The sequence below is a fragment of the Pleurodeles waltl genome, chromosome 3_1 (assembly GCF_031143425.1).
Source record: "Pleurodeles waltl isolate 20211129_DDA chromosome 3_1, aPleWal1.hap1.20221129, whole genome shotgun sequence".
Taxonomy (NCBI): domain Eukaryota; kingdom Metazoa; phylum Chordata; class Amphibia; order Caudata; family Salamandridae; genus Pleurodeles; species Pleurodeles waltl.
Genome location: NC_090440.1, coordinates 291,282,738 through 291,303,119, shown reverse-complemented (window position 1 = coordinate 291,303,119; position 20,382 = coordinate 291,282,738). Strand labels below are relative to the sequence as shown.

Below are 20,382 nucleotides of genomic sequence, written 5' to 3'. Positions count from 1 at the left end.
ATTGATTGAGGGTGGTGTTGGCGTGGACGTGGATTTTGAAATGGAGATGCTCGGTAGAGTGGATAGTGTTGTGGGAGCTGGTGGAGACTCTGATGGTTCTTTTGTGCATTATGGCGATTCCTCCTCCTGGTTTGTTGGTGCGGTCTCTTCTAGTGATCCTGTAGCCTTCATGTATGGCTACGGCTATGTCTGGTTCCGAGGCCGAATTCATCCAGGTTTCGGTGAGAAATGCGAAGTCAGGTGATGATGAGGTCAGTAGGTCCCAGAGTTCGATTGCATGCTTGTGGACAGAGAGGGTGTTGAGCAGAATGCAGCTGAGGTGGTTGTCTGTGGCTCTGTATTGGAGCTTGGTGGGTAGGGTGCAGGTGAAGTTGCAGGCTCTGCAGGCGAATGGTCCTTTGGTGTGCTTTGGAGTGGACTGGAGGCAGATGGAGGAGCATTCTGGATTGAGGGCGTGGAGGTCATTGGCTGTGTAGCGGTGATTGGAGGTGCAGGGGGCGCGTGGGCCTGGGGGACTGGCGATGGGCGAGGTCTGGGCGCGGATGGGCACATATGGGCTTGCCTTAGGCACGCTGCCTTATGAGGGGAGGTGGGAGGGAGTGGCAGCAGGGAGGGGAACAGCGAATGGGAGAGCAGGGGGGCGAGCCGCAGGGACGCAGCAGCGGGAAAAGAGAACTGAGGTGGAGGGAGGGGGCAGGGGCCGAGGGGAGCATGAAAAAAAAAAAGAATCCAAAATCACGGGCACCTGGAGCAGAGGCAGCGGTGCAGGGGAGCGACCTGCCTGAAGCAGGGGTCGCTCTCCTCAACGCGCCACAGCTGCCACATGAGGGGAGGTGGGAGGGAGTGGCAGCAGGGAGGAGAACAGCGAATGGGAGAGCAGGGGGGTGGGGCTGCAGGGACGCAGCAGCGGGAAAAGAGAACTGAGGTGGGGGGAGGGGGGCGAGGCCGCAGAGACACAGCAGCAGGGGCTGAGGGGAGCGGGAAAAAAAAGAATCCAAAATCACGGGCACCTGGAGCAGAGGCAGCGGTGCAGGGGAGTGACCTGCCTGAAGCAGGGTCAAGGGTCGCTCTCCTCACCGCGCCGCGGCTGCCATATGAGGGGAGGTGGGAGGGCGTGGCAGCAGGGAGGAGGGAGGGGAACAGCGAATGGAGAGCAGGGGGGCGGGGCCGCAGGAACGCAGAGGCGGGTTAAAGAGAACTGAGGTGGAGGGAGGGGGCGGGGTCGTGGGGAAAAAAAAAAGAATCCAAAATCACGGGCACCTGGAGCAGAGGCAGCGGTGCAGGGGAGTGACCTGCCTGAAGCAGGGTCAAGGGTCGCTCTCCTCACCGCGCCGCGGCTGCCATATGAGGGGAGGTGGGAGGGCGTGGCAGCAGGGAGGAGGGAGGGGAACAGCGAATGGAGAGCAGGGGGGCGGGGCCGCAGGAACGCAGAGGCGGGTTAAAGAGAACTGAGGTGGAGGGAGGGGGTGGGATCGTGGGAAAAAAAAAAAGAATCCAAAATCACGGGCACCTGGAGCAGAGGCAGCGGTGCAGGGGAGTGACCTGCCTGAAGCAGGGTCAAGGGTCGCTCTCCTCACCGCGCCGCGGCTGCCATATGAGGGGAGGTGGGAGGGCGTGGCAGCAGGGAGGAGGGAGGGGAACAGCGAATGGAGAGCAGGGGGGCGGGGCCGCAGGAACGCAGAGGCGGGTTAAAGAGAACTGAGGTGGAGGGAGGGGGCGGGGTCGTGGGAAAAAAAAAAAGAATCCAAAATCACGGGCACCTGGAGCAGAGGCAGTGGTGCAGGGGAGCGACCTGCCTGAAGCAGGGTCAAGGGTCGCTCTCCTCACCAAGCCGTGGCTGCCATATCAGGGGAGGTGGGAGGGAGTGGCAGCAGGGAGGAGGGTGGGGCACAGCGAATGGGAGAGCAGGGGGGCGGGTCCGCAGGGACGCAGCGGCGGGAAAAGAGAACTGAGGTGGAAAGAGGGGGCAGGGGCGCAGCGGCAGGGGCCGAGGGGAGCGGGGGAAAAGAAAAAGAATCCAAAATCACTGGCACCTGAGCAGAGGCAGCGGTGCAGTGGAGCGACCTGCCTAAATCAGTTTGCACCAGTCCAGGGAACCCTGGTCCCTGCTCTGGCGCGAAACTGGACAAAGGAAAGGGTAGTGACCACTCCCCTGTCCATCTCCCTAGGGGTAGTGCCCCGAGATCCTCCAGGTGGCCACTTGATTCTGCCATCTTGAATCCAAGATGGGCAGAGGCCCCTGGGAGCATCTGAGTTGTCAGGTCAGGTAGGTGACGTCACAGACCACTTCTGATATGTGGTCACTTCCCGGTCTATTTGGGGTCTCCCTCTTGGGTGGGTCCTTAGATTTGATGTGCAAATTTCCAGCAGGACTCCTCTGCATTGTTTACTTCATCTTCTGGCCACTGGGACTGCAACTGGACCTTCCAGGAACCGACAATCTGCAACTACAGTGACGACTCTGCTCTGCAACACTGTTTCTCTGGCTCATTCCAGCAACTGCAAAATATCCCCGGCTGTGCATCCTCTGAGGGCAACGAGTCTTTGGCCTGCACAAGACGTTAGAAGGAATCTCCTTTGGAGTGAAGGAGTCACTCCCCTACATTCATAGGCACCAACTGCAACGACGACCGGCAGCGTGGCTCTTCTCTCCTCCAGAGAAGCATGGATCCTGTATCACAGGTGGTAGTCTGGAGTGGTCCCCTTGGTCCGCTCTATCAGTTGTCCAACTTGGGAGACGGTAAGCCCTTGCCTTTCCTTGCAGGACAGTACCTCTGTGCACCGCGACTCTTACAGCTACCAAGGCTTGTTTGTTCCTCCTCCAAGGGATCATCAGGCTCCGTGCAGCCCAGCCCCCAGCACTCCGTCCTGCAAACCACAGTCTCCTGCCTGCTGCTCCAGCGACGTAGGACTCCTCTTCAGGTGTGCTTAGTGGGCCTCATTGCGACTCCTGTGCCTGCTGCTAGTTGGTTGCCTGTGGGGGCTGCCTCAGTTTCTTGTGACTCTCCCAGCTGCTGAGGGTCATCCTGGACTCCCCTCCTTGCATCGGTCCCCTGGACCTGGCTGGTCCTCTTCAGCCTTGCAGACCTTCCTTCACCGTCTCTTGCATTTGCCAAGGCTTGTTGGTGGTTTTCAGCACCATTAACCGACTGCATCTTGACCGCCGACGTGGCATATCACTTGCATCACTTCTGGGACTCCTCTTCAGCTCCTGTGCTGCACTGCTGATCTTCTTTGTCCGTCGATCTGGTCCTGCATCCACAGAAAGGTGGGTAATGCCTCCTGCCACAACCGAACACTCCAACTCGAACTAGACTTGGTCCCCTTCCTTTGCAGGTCCTCTTCTGTCAGGATCCACCTATGGGTTCTTCCATTCTTGGATGGGTCTTGCATAACCCTCTTCCAAAGTCCTCCAGTTCGTTTTGGAGAAAACCAGGTACTTACCTCTGCTCTCCTGGTCGCTGGGGGTCACTCTGGTACTCACCTCTTGGGGTTCTTAGTTCCTCCAGCTCCTTTCTACCGAGTCTACTTCCTTCAGTGGGAGAACTGGCTTTCACATTCTACTTTGTTAGTATTTGGTTTGGCCCTCCCCTAGGGGCCTCACTATTTTCTATTGCCTTTACCAAAGCCTATTGCTTTCTATGCTATTTACTGATTGCTAATGTGTATATAATAGTGTGTTTACTTACCTCCAGCTGGGGGATTGCTTATTCAGTATTCTAGTATTTGTGTTACTATAATAAAGTACCTTTACTATTTGTAACACTGTGTGGGTCTTTCATGTGTATAAGTGCTGTGTGACTATAGTGGTATTGCATAAGCTTTGCATGTCTCCTAGATAAGTCTTGGCTGCTTATCCACAGCTACCTCTAGAAAGCCCTGGCTTCCTAGACACTGCCTACACTTTACTAATAGGGGTACCTGGATCTGGTATAAGGTGATAACACCATAGGTGCTCACCACACACCAGGCCAGCTTCCTACACTAAAAATCACATCAGGCAGCTGGTTTCTAAATGAAGACAAAGAAATTCCTTTGATATCACTGTGCAGCTCTGTTCTGAATGTCACATAGTCAGCATTGATATCCTGAAGACCTGTTTGGGCTTTGGTCTAGTATTTGTTGTTCGCTGTCCCCATGCTACCCTCCCACCTCCATGATCTTTTGGGGTTCAGTTTTCAGAAAAGCTTAATTCTGTATCAAGTTTTTCATGTTCCAAATCTATTTTGTATCATTCTCCTCATGACCAGATCACCTTGGATTCTCACTCTGGTATCTCCTCAGGTGATCCCTTCGGGGGTGGTGTTATTAAGCTCCAGGAGGACTAACTCACCAGGTCGGGTAGTCTTTCAGCACCAGTGACATTTTTTGACAGTTCTGTCTGGGACAAGGAGTATGAGACTCCCCTACAGTCCCACCAGTCTGAAGTGAGAAGTGGGAGCAAGCACAGCAAGGACACCACTCTAAAAGGTTAGATTTAGCCTGCTTCTTCCAATGAAGTAAATCAAATGTCACATTACAGGGGCACACCATTTTCCATCCCAATCAGAAGTCAAAGGTTCAGGCGAGAGTGGGCTTAATGCAAGAGGCACCCCATGTTCCTCTCCCTGCCAATGTGTTGCAGTCTCTGCTGTTGCCACACCTATCTTACTTGAAAGGAGTGCAGACCATGTAAAGATAACCTCTTAAGTTTGTGTTGCAATGGGCTGGTCACAGGAGCGGTCCAGAAAACTGCTGGCAGGTAATGATTCAAATGGTGGCAAACCCATCAGTCTCTCCACCACCCCCAAATCCCATGTTGTTTTCCTAGGCCACATTGCCTGGCAAGGCAGATGCTCTACCACCAGTAAAAGCTTGGTCCTAGGGCTCCCCCCCAAAATCTGAATGCAAGAACATGCTTCTGAATTTTGTCTGCGTACTTTATTTGGGCCACTAGGCCTCCACAGTCTCCCCATATCTGTCTTGGCAAGGACTGTCAAACAAGTGACTTACCTTTGGTAATGCCTTATCTGGTAGAGACTATATCTAGCCGCAAATTCCTTAACTTAGGACTATCTTCAGGCGTCAGACTGGATCGGGAAGATATTTCATGAGCAGAACCCCTGCGTCGTCTGCACTGGAAGTGACTTTCACAGTCCTTATATAGGTGGCAACCAGGCGCACTGACTTCAGTTTCTTTTTGCGACTTTCCATGCCAGGAGTGCAGAGCCACAAGAAACACCGATGACTGGTGTGGAAAACCAGGACCCTGAAACAGTCCTGTCCCTAGAAATCCATTTGCCTGGTGGGAAGGATGGGTGGGTCACTAAGGAATCTGCAGCTAGATATTGTCTCTACCAGGTAAGACGTTAGTTACTGAAGGTAAGTAATTTGTTCATCTGATAGAGACTTCTAGCCAGAGATTGCATAACTTAGAACATATACCCAAGTAATACCATCCCCAGAGGTGGGTCTTTGGACCAATTTCAGACGAGGAAGTCCCGCAGGACCGAATGGGTACTGTCCCCATCCCTACTGACTTGACTACTCAGGCAGTAGTGCTTTGTGAACGTGTGCAAGGAAGCCCACATTGCTGCATGGCAGATGTCCAGGACCAAAACTCTGAGTGCTAATGCAGTGGTCACAGTTTTAGCTGCCGAAAGCCTACAAACCCTCAGGGTGCTGCTTTTTGGCCAGCGTGCAGCACATTTGAATGCAGAGTAGAACCCATCTTGAGATGGTCCGCTTCTGCATGCCCAGTCCTTTCTTCGCTCAGACATAGCCTACGAAGAGCTGGTCGTCCACCTGGAACTCTTTAGTGAGGTCAAGGTAGAACCACAACAATGTTCTTTTTGGGTCCAGACAGTGGAGTCGCTCCTCTTCTTTAGTGAGAGAAAAGGGTAGGCTAAGGTCTAGGACCTCTGTCGCCTTCTGCACCACCACTGAAATGGGTTCTCCCTCCTCCGTATCCACTGTAGGGGGAGGAAGCATATCAGTACCTGGAGAAGTATCCAGCCCACTGTCTTCACCCAGATCCGCACACCTGTCTATTTTAGGGACTTCATAATGCTGGTATTCCTCAGGGTCCAACAACCCATTCCAATCCTCCCCTAACCCTACCCCATAGGAACTGGGCTGAGGCTTCGGCCTAGAGGGCATGGCTCCATTCGGTGCTGGAGGCAGAGTTAGTCGACGCCCTTCCAGCTCCATGTCACATTCGGGGATGAGGATTGGGGCTTGGCCACAGAAGAGCACTGATGGATTGGCATCAAGACAAACACCGGGGAAAGTCAACATCGTATGATCGGATGGATGGAAGGGGTCCTACTAGCGCAAGGCCAGAGCTATTGTTTTGGATCCAGAAAGGGCCCTTTCTAGACACTCGGGCCTGAAGATGCACCAGAAGGAACAGGCCGCCCAAATATGAGGTGCATGGCCTCACAGAATTCTTTTAATTGGGCGGGTGTCGCTCTGGCTCCTGAAAACTCTGAAAAGTGCAGAGATGGCCCAGGTGCTGGCTCAACCGCAGAGCCAGGCCTTGATGTACAACACTCTGTCATCTCTGTGGTCAACGGACGAGAAGTCAAAGATCTCTTCAATTTCTCTTTCTTGTGGTGGTACAACTTACCCGAGTGACCCGATGACTCAGAGTGTGCCAAAGGTCTTGGATCCGCTGCCACTACCAGGACATTCCTCTCGATCGGGATGTGAATCGTCACATGTCAAGCAGCCAGGAGCTTGAGGGATTAATCCCTCAAGTCCTTCAGGTTCATGGGTTGGCAATCAGTGCAGGCCTTTTGGTCATGGCGGCACTCAAGGCTCGAGAAGCATACAACGTGTGGGTCCAAACCAACATTAAATCAATGATAGGCGCTGCAGAGCTTGAAGTTGGCATTTCTGGAGGACATCCCTGCCACACCAGGAGGAAAACACCTGAAAAAGAGTCCACAAAACATTAGTAAAAAAATTACTAGGGGTAGCTTTTCTCTCGATCTGCGCTGATAGGTGCTGAAAGAAAAGAACTGACGTCAGTGCGCCTGGGCGGTGCCTATACAGGCACTGTGAACGTCACTTCTGCAGCAGAAGCACCATACGGAGGCGACCTGCACCATCTACCAGCAGGCAGAGGTACTACTCATGAAAAATCTTCCAGATCCAGTCTGACGCCTGGGGATAATTCTAAAATAAGCAATCTGTGGCTAGAAGTCTCTATCAGATTAGTATTATAGGACAAACCCCATTTCATGTGGCTCTCCAACCTGTTTGGCTTCAACCTGTCCATCCTTTGCTGTTGGGGCCCATCGCTGACATGGCCCTCTAGTCCGCCGGCCTTAATCACAGTAAGCTCCATCCCTCTTCTCACCTTACTCCACGCAAAAACTTCCATCAGTGCTCAGGAAAACAAGTTTTCTTACCTAGGAGACCCCCTTCCTCAACATTGTATCGTAGTGCTAATTGTCTTCGAGCCCCTACTCAATGCGCTGCAAGTACCTTATTCAGTCCACACATCCTCTGCGATTTCACCAAGCCAAACTTTAATGGAGCCAATGTGTGGGCCTTGTTCTATCTGAGCCCTCCGCTGCTGCTATCCAGGGTCTCTCCACGCTGCCTTCAGCTCTCGAGGCTTTTAATCCACCAGTCTCATTGCTGGCAGCCAGGGCTGACTGTCCTGTCTCAACCGGTGCCACCACATGCTCAACATGCTTAACTCCAACTCCAAAGTTGCACCCAGAACTCGCCGGCTCTCCTAGCACTTACTACTTTGTTCGGTGAACAGACCAGCACTTCATCTCCACTGGCCTACTACCACGCTTCATTTCTTGAGTTTTGAGTCAGGCCTTCTTGGTGGTCACTTCCAGGTGCTTCAGTCGGCCTGGCCACAATTTAGTGAGGAGGGTGCCTCTGACTCTTGTGTGACTTGAAGGCATAGTCCGGCAGTGCGAATACCACCCCAAATATCCACTAAGTATCCCCACAACAAGTGAGTGGGATCTCAGCAAGAGTATGGGCAGGCATGGCCTCTTTGAAGAAGGGACACCCATCTTAGGCAGAGTGTCAAGGGACCAAACACACACACACACACACCAACCACCCCCACCCCCTTCATAACACCCACCCCCCCACCCCAGGAAGAGTCAAGAAACAATACATATTTTCAGCACTTACCATAAAAATGTCCAAAGCCCATGCTGACTGCAATTACCAAAGCAAGGACAATACATCCATTCAGGCTGCTACCCAGTTTAGATGAAGGTGCTTTCTGCAATGGGATAACCTCTTCAGCAGATTTCACCTCAGATTCAGACCCAGAGACAGTCCTGCGCTTGGCACGTCGCTTCCTAGGAGCTGGACCAGAGGAATCGCTAACTTCATCATTACTTGATTCATCTGATGTTTGCCGAGATGGAAAGACTGAAAAGAAAAAGGAGCCACTTCACAAGAGGTTGAAGATAAAAACAGCTCACTGTTTACACTGTCACTGAATGGGAACTAAAGACTCAGAGGGCTTCTTTAACAAATCCAAAACAACACAGTGGAAACCCCATTTGTAGGTTGGTTTCTTGGTGACAGCATCTTCTTTGCAGCATAATCTGATTTGGCTTGCACAGTTTAAGGGTCAAACAGTTCATCGAAGGGGCTGCTAATCATCACTTTGTGCACAAGTAAGAAAGCTGAGCCCACTAAAATACAGAGCATCTGATTGTTTTACATTTTTTAATGAGCAGTAGTCTTATCTGCTAACATTTTACCTTTCCTTCTGTGAACCATGCAATACATTCACAGTCTTTCCAAATGGCTTTAGGCGCTATCGCAGAAAAACACACACAAACAAGCAGCCTTTCAAATTTTCACCATACTCTTCTTCCACTTAGTGAAAAAAGTAAAATAATAATTAGAATAGCAAGCAAACTGGCGAAAATATTGGTTCTAAGTTTGGCAAGTCCATCAGAGGATCATGTGTAATGCAGTGATGTGGCCCCAACAAAAAGTCAGGCCAAACAATATTAAGGCACCACAAGTAGAACCGTTCTCCCTAGCACAGCAATTATACATTCTCCTCAAATATTTTGCTGGCCATCAAAAATTAAACTGGTGACATGATTTATGTTAGTGTTTTGTGACAAAGCATAACAAACCTGTCCCAGAGCTTAGATCTGATTTTATTTCGGGTGGTTAATGAAACTATTTTCAGATTCTATTATTGATATTATCTAGTAGTCAAAAACTCTTGTCGTTTCCAAGCATATGGCAAATTAGATGCAGTGGTAGATCTTTTTCTTATCTGGCTCCCACCCTCTGGAACTGACTGCCCTTTGCTGTCCAAACTTGCCTTAATTACAGGAAATTCAGAAAACAGCACTATTCTAGCTTCAGTGTTTCTTTCTTCCAGGCGGACCATGAGCCAAGATACCCAGGTTAGGGTGAATCATGCGCAAAATCAAATCAACTTAATTATAATAATATAAAAAAACAAGGCAAAAGCATTTCCGTATTATCCATAAATCCAAGGTTTCAATGTCATTCGATCCACGGGATGGTTAACACTACCATTTGAATTTGTTAGTAAGCCAAACATTAACAACAAGGTGAGAATTGAACATATGTGCTGCATTCTCCAATCACAAGAAAGCATGGAAAAATCCAGCGCATAATTTCCTCATGCAAGCTGCCAAATGTAGCCCATATTGTTTAGGATACATTTTTACCATTAAAAAGAACACTGGAAAGCTGAAACGCGTAAAAGGGGGTAAAAAAAGCTAAGGAGAACTCCTGTGAGAAAAGAAACCTCATATATAGAAACCAATGCCAGCGCACTTTCATGGAGTACTATGGAAAAACCTTTGTCTGTCACACAAATCCAGGAGCACCCAAATGGGTACGTAATGCAACAGTGAGAATGTATGTATGTATGAATGTGATAGTCCAATAGTGCAAACTGAGCCCAAAGGCAGCAGAGCACTGTACATGGTCAAAGACCAAAGTCAATGAGTAACAGGAAGGGGAGGTAGGCTGTGGACGGTTAATGCACTGTGATGTAGTGCCTTTAAACAGGTGAGTATTCAACTCTCTCTTATACTGGAGCAGCATCAGAGTGGTCCTGATGGATAGAGTGATATTGTTCCAGATTCTGGGTGCAGGGACTCAAAAGGCCTGCTGTCTTGTTCTTTCTTTTTTTACACTTCTTAGCCTCCAGTCTGGTGTGGGTCTACCAACCACACTCAAATCCATCCCTATCACTAGATTTTAAGAGACGGAAATTTCACCATGCTGATGGAATTTGGATATTCGAAAATGGAAATTTCATCACGCTGATGTCATTTCCCTTTACGGGGATTATTTCACTGTAAATTCTTTTGTGCAGCCATGTTGATCCCTGGTGCCCAAGCACTTTGAAAAATTGCGTCTAATGATGGCTGGTGTGACGTTACAAAATTGTACACCTTGACATGAGGATGCTACGCTCTCAGATGGATGAGAATAAAAATAAACACTATGATCTTTCTGTTTTGGGAAACACTGGGTCTTCAAGCAACCTGGCCAGGCATCATCATAGGGGCAAATGTGACATGGTGACCTGCAACCTACATTTATTTTTTGGAATGCCACCGTCCTCTCACAGAGACAATTCTGTGCTGAAATGTAATATCTTTAACAGACTGTATTTGATAACTTCCCAAAACTGTGGTTACTTCTTGTTCTTTTAAGTAATAAGAATGTGCAGTTGGCATTCTTTACATCAAAGAGACTTCTTCCTCTAGCAATAATATGATCAGTTCTGCTGAGAAGGTCCAAAAAGTTGTTATACACTTCCGGCAAAAGCTCAGACAGCAGTGGATATTGTTTTGGGCTGCAAATACCAAATTTCCTGAGCTAGTTCAGAGATGTGGGGAAGAGTTGGTGCTCCCTACTTCTGGATGTAAGAAATGACTGTCATGTTGTCTGTTCTTATTAGTACTATTTCCCATGAATAAGAATAATAAATGCTTTCAGGGCTGATGTGATTGCTAGAAGCTCCGGTTCATGGGGTGCCTCTTTTTGTGAGATCCAGGTCCCTTGGACAGTCATCTTGCAAGGGGATCGCCCCACCCCACAAGAGACGCATCGGTAAAAACAGTGACTACAGAAAGAGCCCTAAAAACATCATGCCCAGCAACAAGCTATTGAAGGCAGTGCTGGACCCTGGTTGTTACCAACATTTTATCCTCTCAATGCTCAAAGGCGCACTCACAATGCACGAAGCCACCATTCCCAACAGTTTCGTGACAGCACTAGTTTAGTGTCCCTGAAAAAGAGACAGCAGCTGATGGAATGCCATCACCATCTGTATGTTGAACAATGCCTTACCCGTTACCCCACTGAGAACAAATCTGAGCAATGGCTTCATTTGTTTCAATTGACGATGAATTTTTTTTTGCATTGATGGTGAAGCCTAGGCCATGAAGTAGGGACACTCTTGCCTGAGTGTGTAATAGAAAGTGCCATTTGCTGCTGCTCTTGATCAGTCAATCGTCTAAGTAAGGAAGCACAAGTATGGCATTTCTTATCACTACTGTCACTTTGTAAACACCCTTAGAGTTGTAGTGATCTCAAAGGACAATGCCTTGAACTAGTAGTGCCGTCCATGACCACAAACCAAAGGAAATGTGGATGCACTGGGTAGATCGGGAGGTTAAAGTAGGAGTCTTTTAAATCCAGCTCTGACATTAGGTCCCCTTGGGGTAGCAGCACGATGAAATACTGTATGTGACCATGTGAAAGTGTTCGGAGAGGATGAAACAATTTAATGATCCAAGACTGAGGATCGGCAGAAGTGAGTAGTCCTATTTCGGGAGTAAAATGTATAGGGAATACACCCCTGTCCACGATGGTGTATGGGTGGTATTTCAACACACCTTTTGCTAGGAACATTTGCACCTCTTTCCCCAGAAAGCGAAGGTTGTCTGAACTTATGTAGCAGCAGGGTGGGATGTTGGCAAGGGCTGTCTGCAATTAAGGCAATAGATAGAACCCATTGGTTAGTGTAATGCTTTGGCCCATGATAAGTGCCTCAGTCTTACTGCCACAGGTGTAATGTGACGGGCGGTGGGGGGGTGTGGGAGGGTACTGTCACTGTTTTGAAGTGGAGGCACCACTTGCGGAGCCACCTCTGCCTTCCCCACACCCATCCATCTATAGCCCACTCTAAGGAAGAACCTAGGCTGCTGGGGATACTGAAAGGACTGCTGATATTCTTGATATGGGGGTCCCTATCCTGAGGCCCCTGGTTTAGCACCTTTTCTAATCTGCTGTTTTCAAAAAGCATATTTGGGGCTTTGGACTGTAGACCTCCCATATTGTTGGCTATGTCGGTGTCCTTTTTGATTTTTTTGAGCAACAGATTGACCGGAGGGTGGAACAGATGCGTGCCATCAAATGGAACATTTAAGAGATTCTATTACATCTTATACCTAAATCTTGACACTCTAATCTTGGTACGCCTGCGGAGGAGGAATCCTGTATTGATACCGCTAGAGGCTCTATCTGCTGCATCAAGGGCACACTGAACTTTTGATGAGCCCTGGTAGGTGCTTCACCAGCCACTCCATATCCTTACAGTGGTATCAGTCATACCTGGAGAGGAGGCTCACTTAATTAACTTTATACCAGTGAGTGGGTGTCCAAGTGCTATCCGCTTTCAAGTAGTATCAATTTACTTGGGCTCCTTGTCAGGAGGTATCTCCTGTGGCCTGTGTAGAGGCCTTTTTACAGGCAGTGTGGACCATCAGGGAGTTTGGAACAATTTGGCTTTGTATGCAAGCCAGATCATCTGAAGCAGGCTTATATTTTTTCTCCTCACGTGGAGTGACCACCCTGGCTCTCAATGTCTCCCTGAAATTATCACTGGAGGACTTTTGCATCCCTTTTAGCATTGGACGGTAATGTACTGTGAGAGATTTTCAACCAGAAAGATGTCCACATCCTCTACAATGTGCAATTCAGGTGGTGGTGGTGGTGTGTAGCCATTTGTAATCCTGCATGATGTGCAACAATATCAGCTGTTGGGGATGGATTTGAAGGATATTGCTCTAAATTTGTGTTGTGTTGCATATCTACTGCATAATCTTCCCATGTCTCATCTCCCTAAAGTGAGATAAAAACGACCCTTCATGTGGATAGCAGGGACTGCCTGGGTCAGAGCCACTATTATGTGGCTAGGTGGAGGAGACTATGGAGGTAGAGGAAGCACTGGAGGTGGAGGTGTTGATGGCAATGGGGAACAAGATGTAGGACTGGTGACTGATTCTCAAACCCTTATGGGACTAGATGGTGTAGCATAGTCAAGTCCTGGTTCTCCCTCAAAAGCAAGTTGTGGCTTTCTGGGGATATGAATGAGTCCTGGAGGAGGGGCTTGGCAAGCAACTTACCTGTGTCGAGATAAATTAAATCTTTTTTCTGTTTCTCATTTAGAATATCTAACAGTTCCTTAAAGAATCACCCTTCTGTGGTGTCTGACATTAGCATTGATTGGGGCTTTTAAACTGGTTTTAATGCCAGTTGAAGAAGGCTTTTCAGTGTTAACTTTGGCTGAGACTGCGGTCTCTTAGCTCTTTGGGCTGATGAGGAGGTGAATTTGATGCATAGTGCAGCTTTTCTTTGGCCTCAGTTCTGAACGGGTATTGAAATTTAATCTGGTTTGTGACCTTGGGTGGGGCTTTGCCAGGTGCCGACACATCCTCTTGAGTCTCTGGTGTTCCCATATGGAGGTACCAGACCCGCAGGTTTATGTTGTTTTTGCACTTGATTCAGAAGAGGTGCTCTGACTCAGTCGATGTGGGCTTAAGGGCTATAGACTAACCTTGAAGGACGGTAAATGCAGCATTTGACACTGATTTCAACTTTGGCCATGCATGGCTTGTGCTGTGCCAGCGGCATGAGGACCCCTACCTCTTCATCGATGTTAGAGTCCTCAGAATATGGGCTCTGGATTTTCTCCCTTATGGCCTGCTGCAATCACCAAAGGGCTGTTTCCTTCCTCAGTGCGCCACATACCTTCAGCCCCAAAAATGCTGGACATCTCTAACAAGGAGTGCCTCTGCATCTTGTATTATGCCCACCTTCTTTCTCTCCAGTATCTCAGAGTGTTCTTGCAAAGGAAGGCAAGACAGGCCTTGTAGGATGGATGGATGCAGTCACATGTTCCGGGGAGAGGAAGAGGTTGCTCACCTCGCGGAGGTAGCTTCACAAGAATTTTACACTTCAGACAGAAGCGAAAGTAACTCAGCTCCCAATCACTGCTCTACGTGCTTCTAGAAGAAGCCTCGGAGAAGACTCGAAAAACCGTTGGGTCGAGGTCAGTGTGTGTGGAGGCGCCCCTGGCTTATGACCAAAACGTATTGTTTTCATCACAGGGACTGAAAGGGGAGGCTACTGAACACAAAGAGGAACCGAAATGAAAGGTCCTGAGCGTATTAATAAATCTACCTTAGAGCAGCGTTCCCAAACACTGGAGCCCAATGGCAGAAGAAAACAATCTGAGGTGGAACAAGGGAGGAGTCAGAACAAGTCTTGTAACTTGAACGCCTTCAACACTAGAAGGCAGGAGTATGCAGAGCATACATATCAACAGCCACACATGCTATTAACCTATATATTAGATGTACAGTATTGTGTTAGCAAACCTATGCCCAATTCTACTAGTGCAGGCTAATCCTCATTTCAGCATCATCTGTTCAAGCACTAAGACTTCTCCAAACAGCACTGTGTTGAGGCAACCCAGGGTTGACTGGCAGCCCCAAGGATACTGGAGTTTAGTGAAAGTTTCACATTGTTTACTCCTGCTATTCCAACACAGAGCCTCTAGAATTAACTTAAAGCCACATGAGTATTTTTTTGTACCCAGCGCAGCCATGAAAAGATGGAAACATTTTATATATCACTGCGAGCCACTAAAGGAAGCAGAGAAAAGTGAATTGGGCTGTGCATAAAACTGAATAGTAAGTCATGTCTTCCTGGAGTGTGCGTTTCATGAGCCCAGAATACATGATGAAAAAACCTGCATACAAATGGCCAATATAGTTTAGGAAATGTTGTTTTAACAGGAAAGGAAATAATAGTGCTGTAAGAAATTGGACAGCCACTACCTAGAGAGTACCTAGCACATGTAGCTGAAAGTAAGTCAAAATGCAACTTTCTACCTTTATTTTTAAACAATTATTGAAAGTGGCAAACACCACTGATTGCAAGCAAGCTCAGTGTGTGAGCTTCAACATACAGAGTTGTTGCATATCTTCTACGCACATTGCCCTGGGTGAAGTGCACAACCTTTTATTGCCGCACAAGGAAGAACAAAAATTAGAGGGAACATTGATCACAGCTACTTGGAGGATAAGCAAACTTTCTGTGGAAGCACAAAGTTTTTGCCGAATCAAAAGCTGAACCAAAATTTGGTTAAAGCCACAGTCCTTCCGTAGAGTACTACTGAGAGTTTTTATTTTTATTTAAATCACATCAGGTAAAGTGATAAATGCACCGTCGAGCCAGACCGAAAATGGTACCCCTGTTTAGGTTTTAAATACAACATGAACAGATTAATATGGCAGCCATGCATTGAAAGGGCTCCCTTTAAACACTGCAAAGAAAAAGCAGAGAGCAAACAAAGCACGCTAATTAAATTCAGTCACACCACCTTGGAAAGTATGGATGACAGCCACATGCTTCATCAGTTGATCACTCCATTCCCTTACATTCTCTGGAACCTGCCAATACGTCTCCAATAGCTCTTCTTTATAACCAAAGAACAGGAGGGAAATCGAATACAACATTAAAAGAGATTTTAAAAAAACATTCTGGGTTGGTGTCAATAAGAAAAGCTTTGTGTTCCTCAAATCTGTATGAAAACGCATTATGCCAAAAAAGAAGCATTACTGATGTGCTTTATGGAGAGAACTAGCTGCAGAATCTACACTCAGGCATAAAAGGAAAGGGTGAGCACGTTCTCACTCACTCAAGGTTCAGAATACAAGATGGCATTTTCATTTTTAAAAGCAATTTTTATTGGCTATATTAAAACATGACTAATTACCCTACTGAATGACAATTTCATTTGCATCAAGTACCCAACAAAAGGAGGGTGTGGTGGGCAGGTGAATTAAAGTAACAAATGGGGGACTTGCAGGTGGCATTTGGACTTTCTGGAAACTTTTAGAAGTAAAAAAAGTAAAACTGAAAAAACCTGCAGAGGTCATTCCCAGCTTGCCGTGCACTTTGGGGGAACTCTGTATGAGCCTACTCTTGGTAGAGGCAGATATGCCCTGGTGAGGAAGCATGCTCGAGTCCAAAACACAGAGTAGATGATCCTCAATACAACAAAATGTTCTACAAGAATGCAATGGAGCTTGGTGCTTTTTTTCATTTTCAGGAGATAACACCTCCAGTCTGGGCAAGTACAAACAACTTTGCTCGGAGTAAGAACATGCAGCTAGGCTAAGAAATGAGAACGTACCTGCCATAAGCAACTGATATCAGACAAAGGATTGGGTGAGTTGGCTTTTGTTTGGGGTGAAGGTCAAAGTTACACACAGTTGCGTTTGAAGAAAACCAAAGGTCATGAAAACAGCTATTCCATCCAGTCCATGCTGTAAAAACTTTGTAACAACCAAAACAAAACATAAGTATATCCATCATGTAAATAGCATTCTGCCTAATTTATTATAAAAATTGGCTCCAATACCATAGGAGCTAATACTAAGGGAAAACTTGTGTTTTCTGAAGTCACAGAGCAAAACTCACAGCAGTCAGTCGATCACATTTCACAACTTTAAAGCTCTTCCTTGTCTCACAGTGATAGAAGCTTATTAAATTGCTCTACACAATTAGATCCTATGCAAAATGTGTTTACTTTTGCCCTTTATGTATTGAAGTTCACTGCAAAGGATTCAGAATAGTGTCACACAGTGCTTAGTTTGTGCTGCTTGTTTGCGGGCAGACGCTTATTTTTCTGCCTCAGGCACTCACTGTGAGCAAAAGACACATTTGGAAAAAACGGAGGAAGAGAACAAACGAAAAAAAGAGTCACAATGGGAGAAAGCAGAAAGCTGCAAGACTGGGCTGAGGGGGCATGAAGTGCCTTTAAATGGATTGAAGAGGCCCAAGATGGCTTCAGGATTACTCTGCCTCTGTATTCCTTGTTCGCACATTTAATTGCAGCAGCCGCGTGTTTAGGAGGAGGGCTTTGGACCCGGCACCTTTTTCTTTACAAATTCAGCACTGGTGTCACACATGTAAATGCACGGGCATCGCTATATCTTTCTGCTGACTTCAATAAAAAGAAATAGAGAATGAAAATGGTATGCTGTCAGTACGGCAATGTTTAAAAATGAGCATTTGGCTAGCATGCCACAGCACTCTCAATGTACATTTTAACTATTACACTAAATTGGCTTTTCAGTACCCAAATGCATCAGTATGATGCCTGTAAATCAATGTTAAAAAAAGCAAAGATTTCCATTTATAGTACTGTCCCACCTGAAGCCTCTCACCTGTACCTTATTTGTGTATTAGGTACTCTTACCAGTTTCTGGTTGGCTGAATGCATACTGGCTGCTGGAAGAAGAGCCCAAGTTCAAATCCTCACTGTCCTCCGCTTCCTCATTCACAGCATCATCAAATTCTTGTGGCCCAACTTCTTCCACCTTGGGTGCCTCAAGGGTAACAATATCAGAGTCATCGCTGGTGGTCCCAATACACATATTGTCATCAGGCAATTTTTCCTCCTCAAGCTAATAAAATAATTAAAAAAGTTAAGTGGTGAATTATGTTTGATTTTAGTAACAAGAAATTTCCACAGCAAAAGAAATGAAACAGAAGTGTACCTTCACTTCATATGAGCACACCATTTCAAACATTATCACCTAGGAATGACCTACTACTACTACACAGACAATAAGGACAGCCTTTTCTTTAAATCACAGGTAGACCTACTTTAGCACAGAAGAAAAGCTAAATTGTTAGCAAAGCACAGAACAGAAATGACAGGTTTTAACAGTCTGCATAGAGGTGAAGCTGTGTTCTGCTGATTCCACACAAAGGGACTTATACAAAAAAAAAAGGAAAATTTAAAAGTGTGAGTATGGTGGTGACTTAACTAGTGATGAGTAAACTGCTAACAACAATCAAAATAGTTTAGTTTAACTTGTAGTAAAATGTTTGGTGGTGTTGAGACAGATCATTTTAAATTGTACATCAGATGTAAAACCATTTTCTGTATCAAATGGGAAGTAAAATTGGGCTTTATTCAAAAGGATAATGGAGTGCTGATTTCAAATGCAGCTGGAATGGACGACTCTGAAGAGACAACTTTGGAAGGTCAAAGATTTTATATTAAAAAATGTTCAAACCACTTCAACTCAGCTTCTACCTTGACTTCATCCGGAGACAGAGGTGTCGGTTCTAAGGATGCTGGTGTGGCATTTTCGCTGCACTGAGCTGTTAAACCAAAATAACAACAAGCAAGATGTGAAACATTACATAGCTGTTCATTTGTTCGTATTTAATATTTTAATACAGATGGTCCTAACTCAGCCCAATTAACACAGGGTACTCACTGAAGGGACTTCAATATTATGCATCTATCAGCTAATTCCCATTTTTCAATGGCCGTGGGATGTGTTTGCTATTTAGTGCACGGGACTGGAAGTATCTACCAGAGTAGTGGAAAATCTCTGGTGGTTGCTCCCTGGGCATAGCCCGTATTCCATATGCAGCGCTTGGCATTTCTTTTTAAATTTCTTTTCTCCTAAGCACATAAGTAAGCATAAGTAGGCCAGATAACACTAAAAATGAGAAACGTACTTACTAGGAGAACAAAGAATATTAAGGCACTAATCTTTACTTACTCCTGTGTCCTTGGCACTCCTTCCTTTTTCACAGAACAGACAAGGAAGATGGGTACCGGTTGTCAAAACTTATTAGGGTTAAGTCAAGGATATTTGTCATCACGGGATGGTTGAATTAAGTTTGGCTCTGGAGCTAGCACCAAAGAACGTACAGAAAGCAGTGTTGGGTTTCCCACACTGTAGCATGTTTCTATAAAGCAGCCCAACAGCAAGGAGGAGAATCCCCTGCACAGATGGAAACCCCTACATGGATTATCAATTTCTAAGGTGGGACACACCACTTTATGTAATAAAGGCGTGAGTCTCTCTCTCAAATTTAGAAAGTAAACTGTTGCAGAGGAATCGACACTGCCACAAATAAGAAAGGAACCCCCCAATATATACTAGTATGCAGGACCTCTAAGGACTCTGAAGGGAATACACCTTTTTATGGGAGAAGGCTCCAAATTACATACCAGGAGGACAAAGAATATTAAAGCGCTAATCCTTACTCCTGTACCCTTGGTGTTTCTTCCTTTTTCACAGAACAGACAAGGAAGGTGGATATTGGATGTCAACATTTATGAGGGTTAAATCAAAAATATTGGTCAACACAGCATGTTTGAAGTGAGTTTGGCTCTGAAGCTAGGACCCAAAGAACGTACAGAAAGCAGTGTTAGGTGTCTTAAACTGTAGCATGTTTCTATAAAGCAGCCCAACAACAAGGAGGTGAATCCCCTGAACAGATGGCAAACCCTACATGGATTATCAATTTCTAAGGCGTGACACACCATTTTACGTGATAAAGGTCATGAGTCTCTCTCCCAAATTTAGAAAGTAAACTGTTGCAGAGGAATCGACACTGCCACAAATAAGAAAGGAACCCCCCAATATATACCAGTATGCAGGACCTCTAAGGACTCTGAAGGTTCTATACCTTTATGTGGGAGAAGTCTCTCGTATTTCAGAATTGAGTGCAAACATAAATCAATCCACTAGGCTGATAAGACGAAGCAATTTCACAAACACAATACCTTTATGTCCAGTTTCTACGTAATATTAAGAGATGACTGAGCACTAACGTGGGAACGTTCTGGGCAACCCTACCAAAGAGATGTTTAGGGATGGCTTGACAGCATGGCTGTGGCAAACTTTCTGTGATCAACAGGGAAAAAAGGTTTAATAAGCACTAATGGAAGCTTTGGCTCCACCAACATGCTGATTGTCATGCTCCCACTGAAAAAGTGTGTGTGTGTGTGTGTGTGTGTGTACTGCAATTTGTCTTTCAGAAAGCTTATGCTTAATACAGTACAGCTCAGTTAGTTATAACGATAAGCAAATGATCAAGGCCACAGGCCTCAGCTATTCATTGTGGAAAGTTAAGACAAAGACAATAGGACTGACACCTTCATTGTGAAAACATATGTTAAAGCCAGTAAGCATTTAAGGCTCGATCGTCATTACATCGTGATAAAGCCTGTCCAAACGTATTGTGTTAGCTGGGTTCTCACATATTATTGAAGTAGGCAAGGGTTTTGGTGTTGGACAC

The 20,382-nt window shown here is 46.4% G+C and overlaps 1 protein-coding gene across 4 annotated transcripts in view; it reads right to left on the bottom strand.

Annotated features, from left to right (window-relative positions):
* Positions 1-20,382, bottom strand: part of CCPG1 (cell cycle progression 1) — a 135,031-nt gene that overhangs the window by 51,125 nt on the left and 63,524 nt on the right. For all 4 annotated transcript variants that reach the window (XM_069222433.1, XM_069222431.1, XM_069222434.1 and 1 more), the window contains 3 exons: positions 18,377-18,444; positions 17,531-17,738; positions 8,146-8,391 (listed from right to left, as the gene is read on the bottom strand). In XM_069222433.1, the coding sequence (XP_069078534.1) occupies positions 8,146-8,391; positions 17,531-17,738; positions 18,377-18,444 (522 nt within the window). The remainder of the gene's footprint in view (positions 1-8,145; positions 8,392-17,530; positions 17,739-18,376; positions 18,445-20,382) is intronic.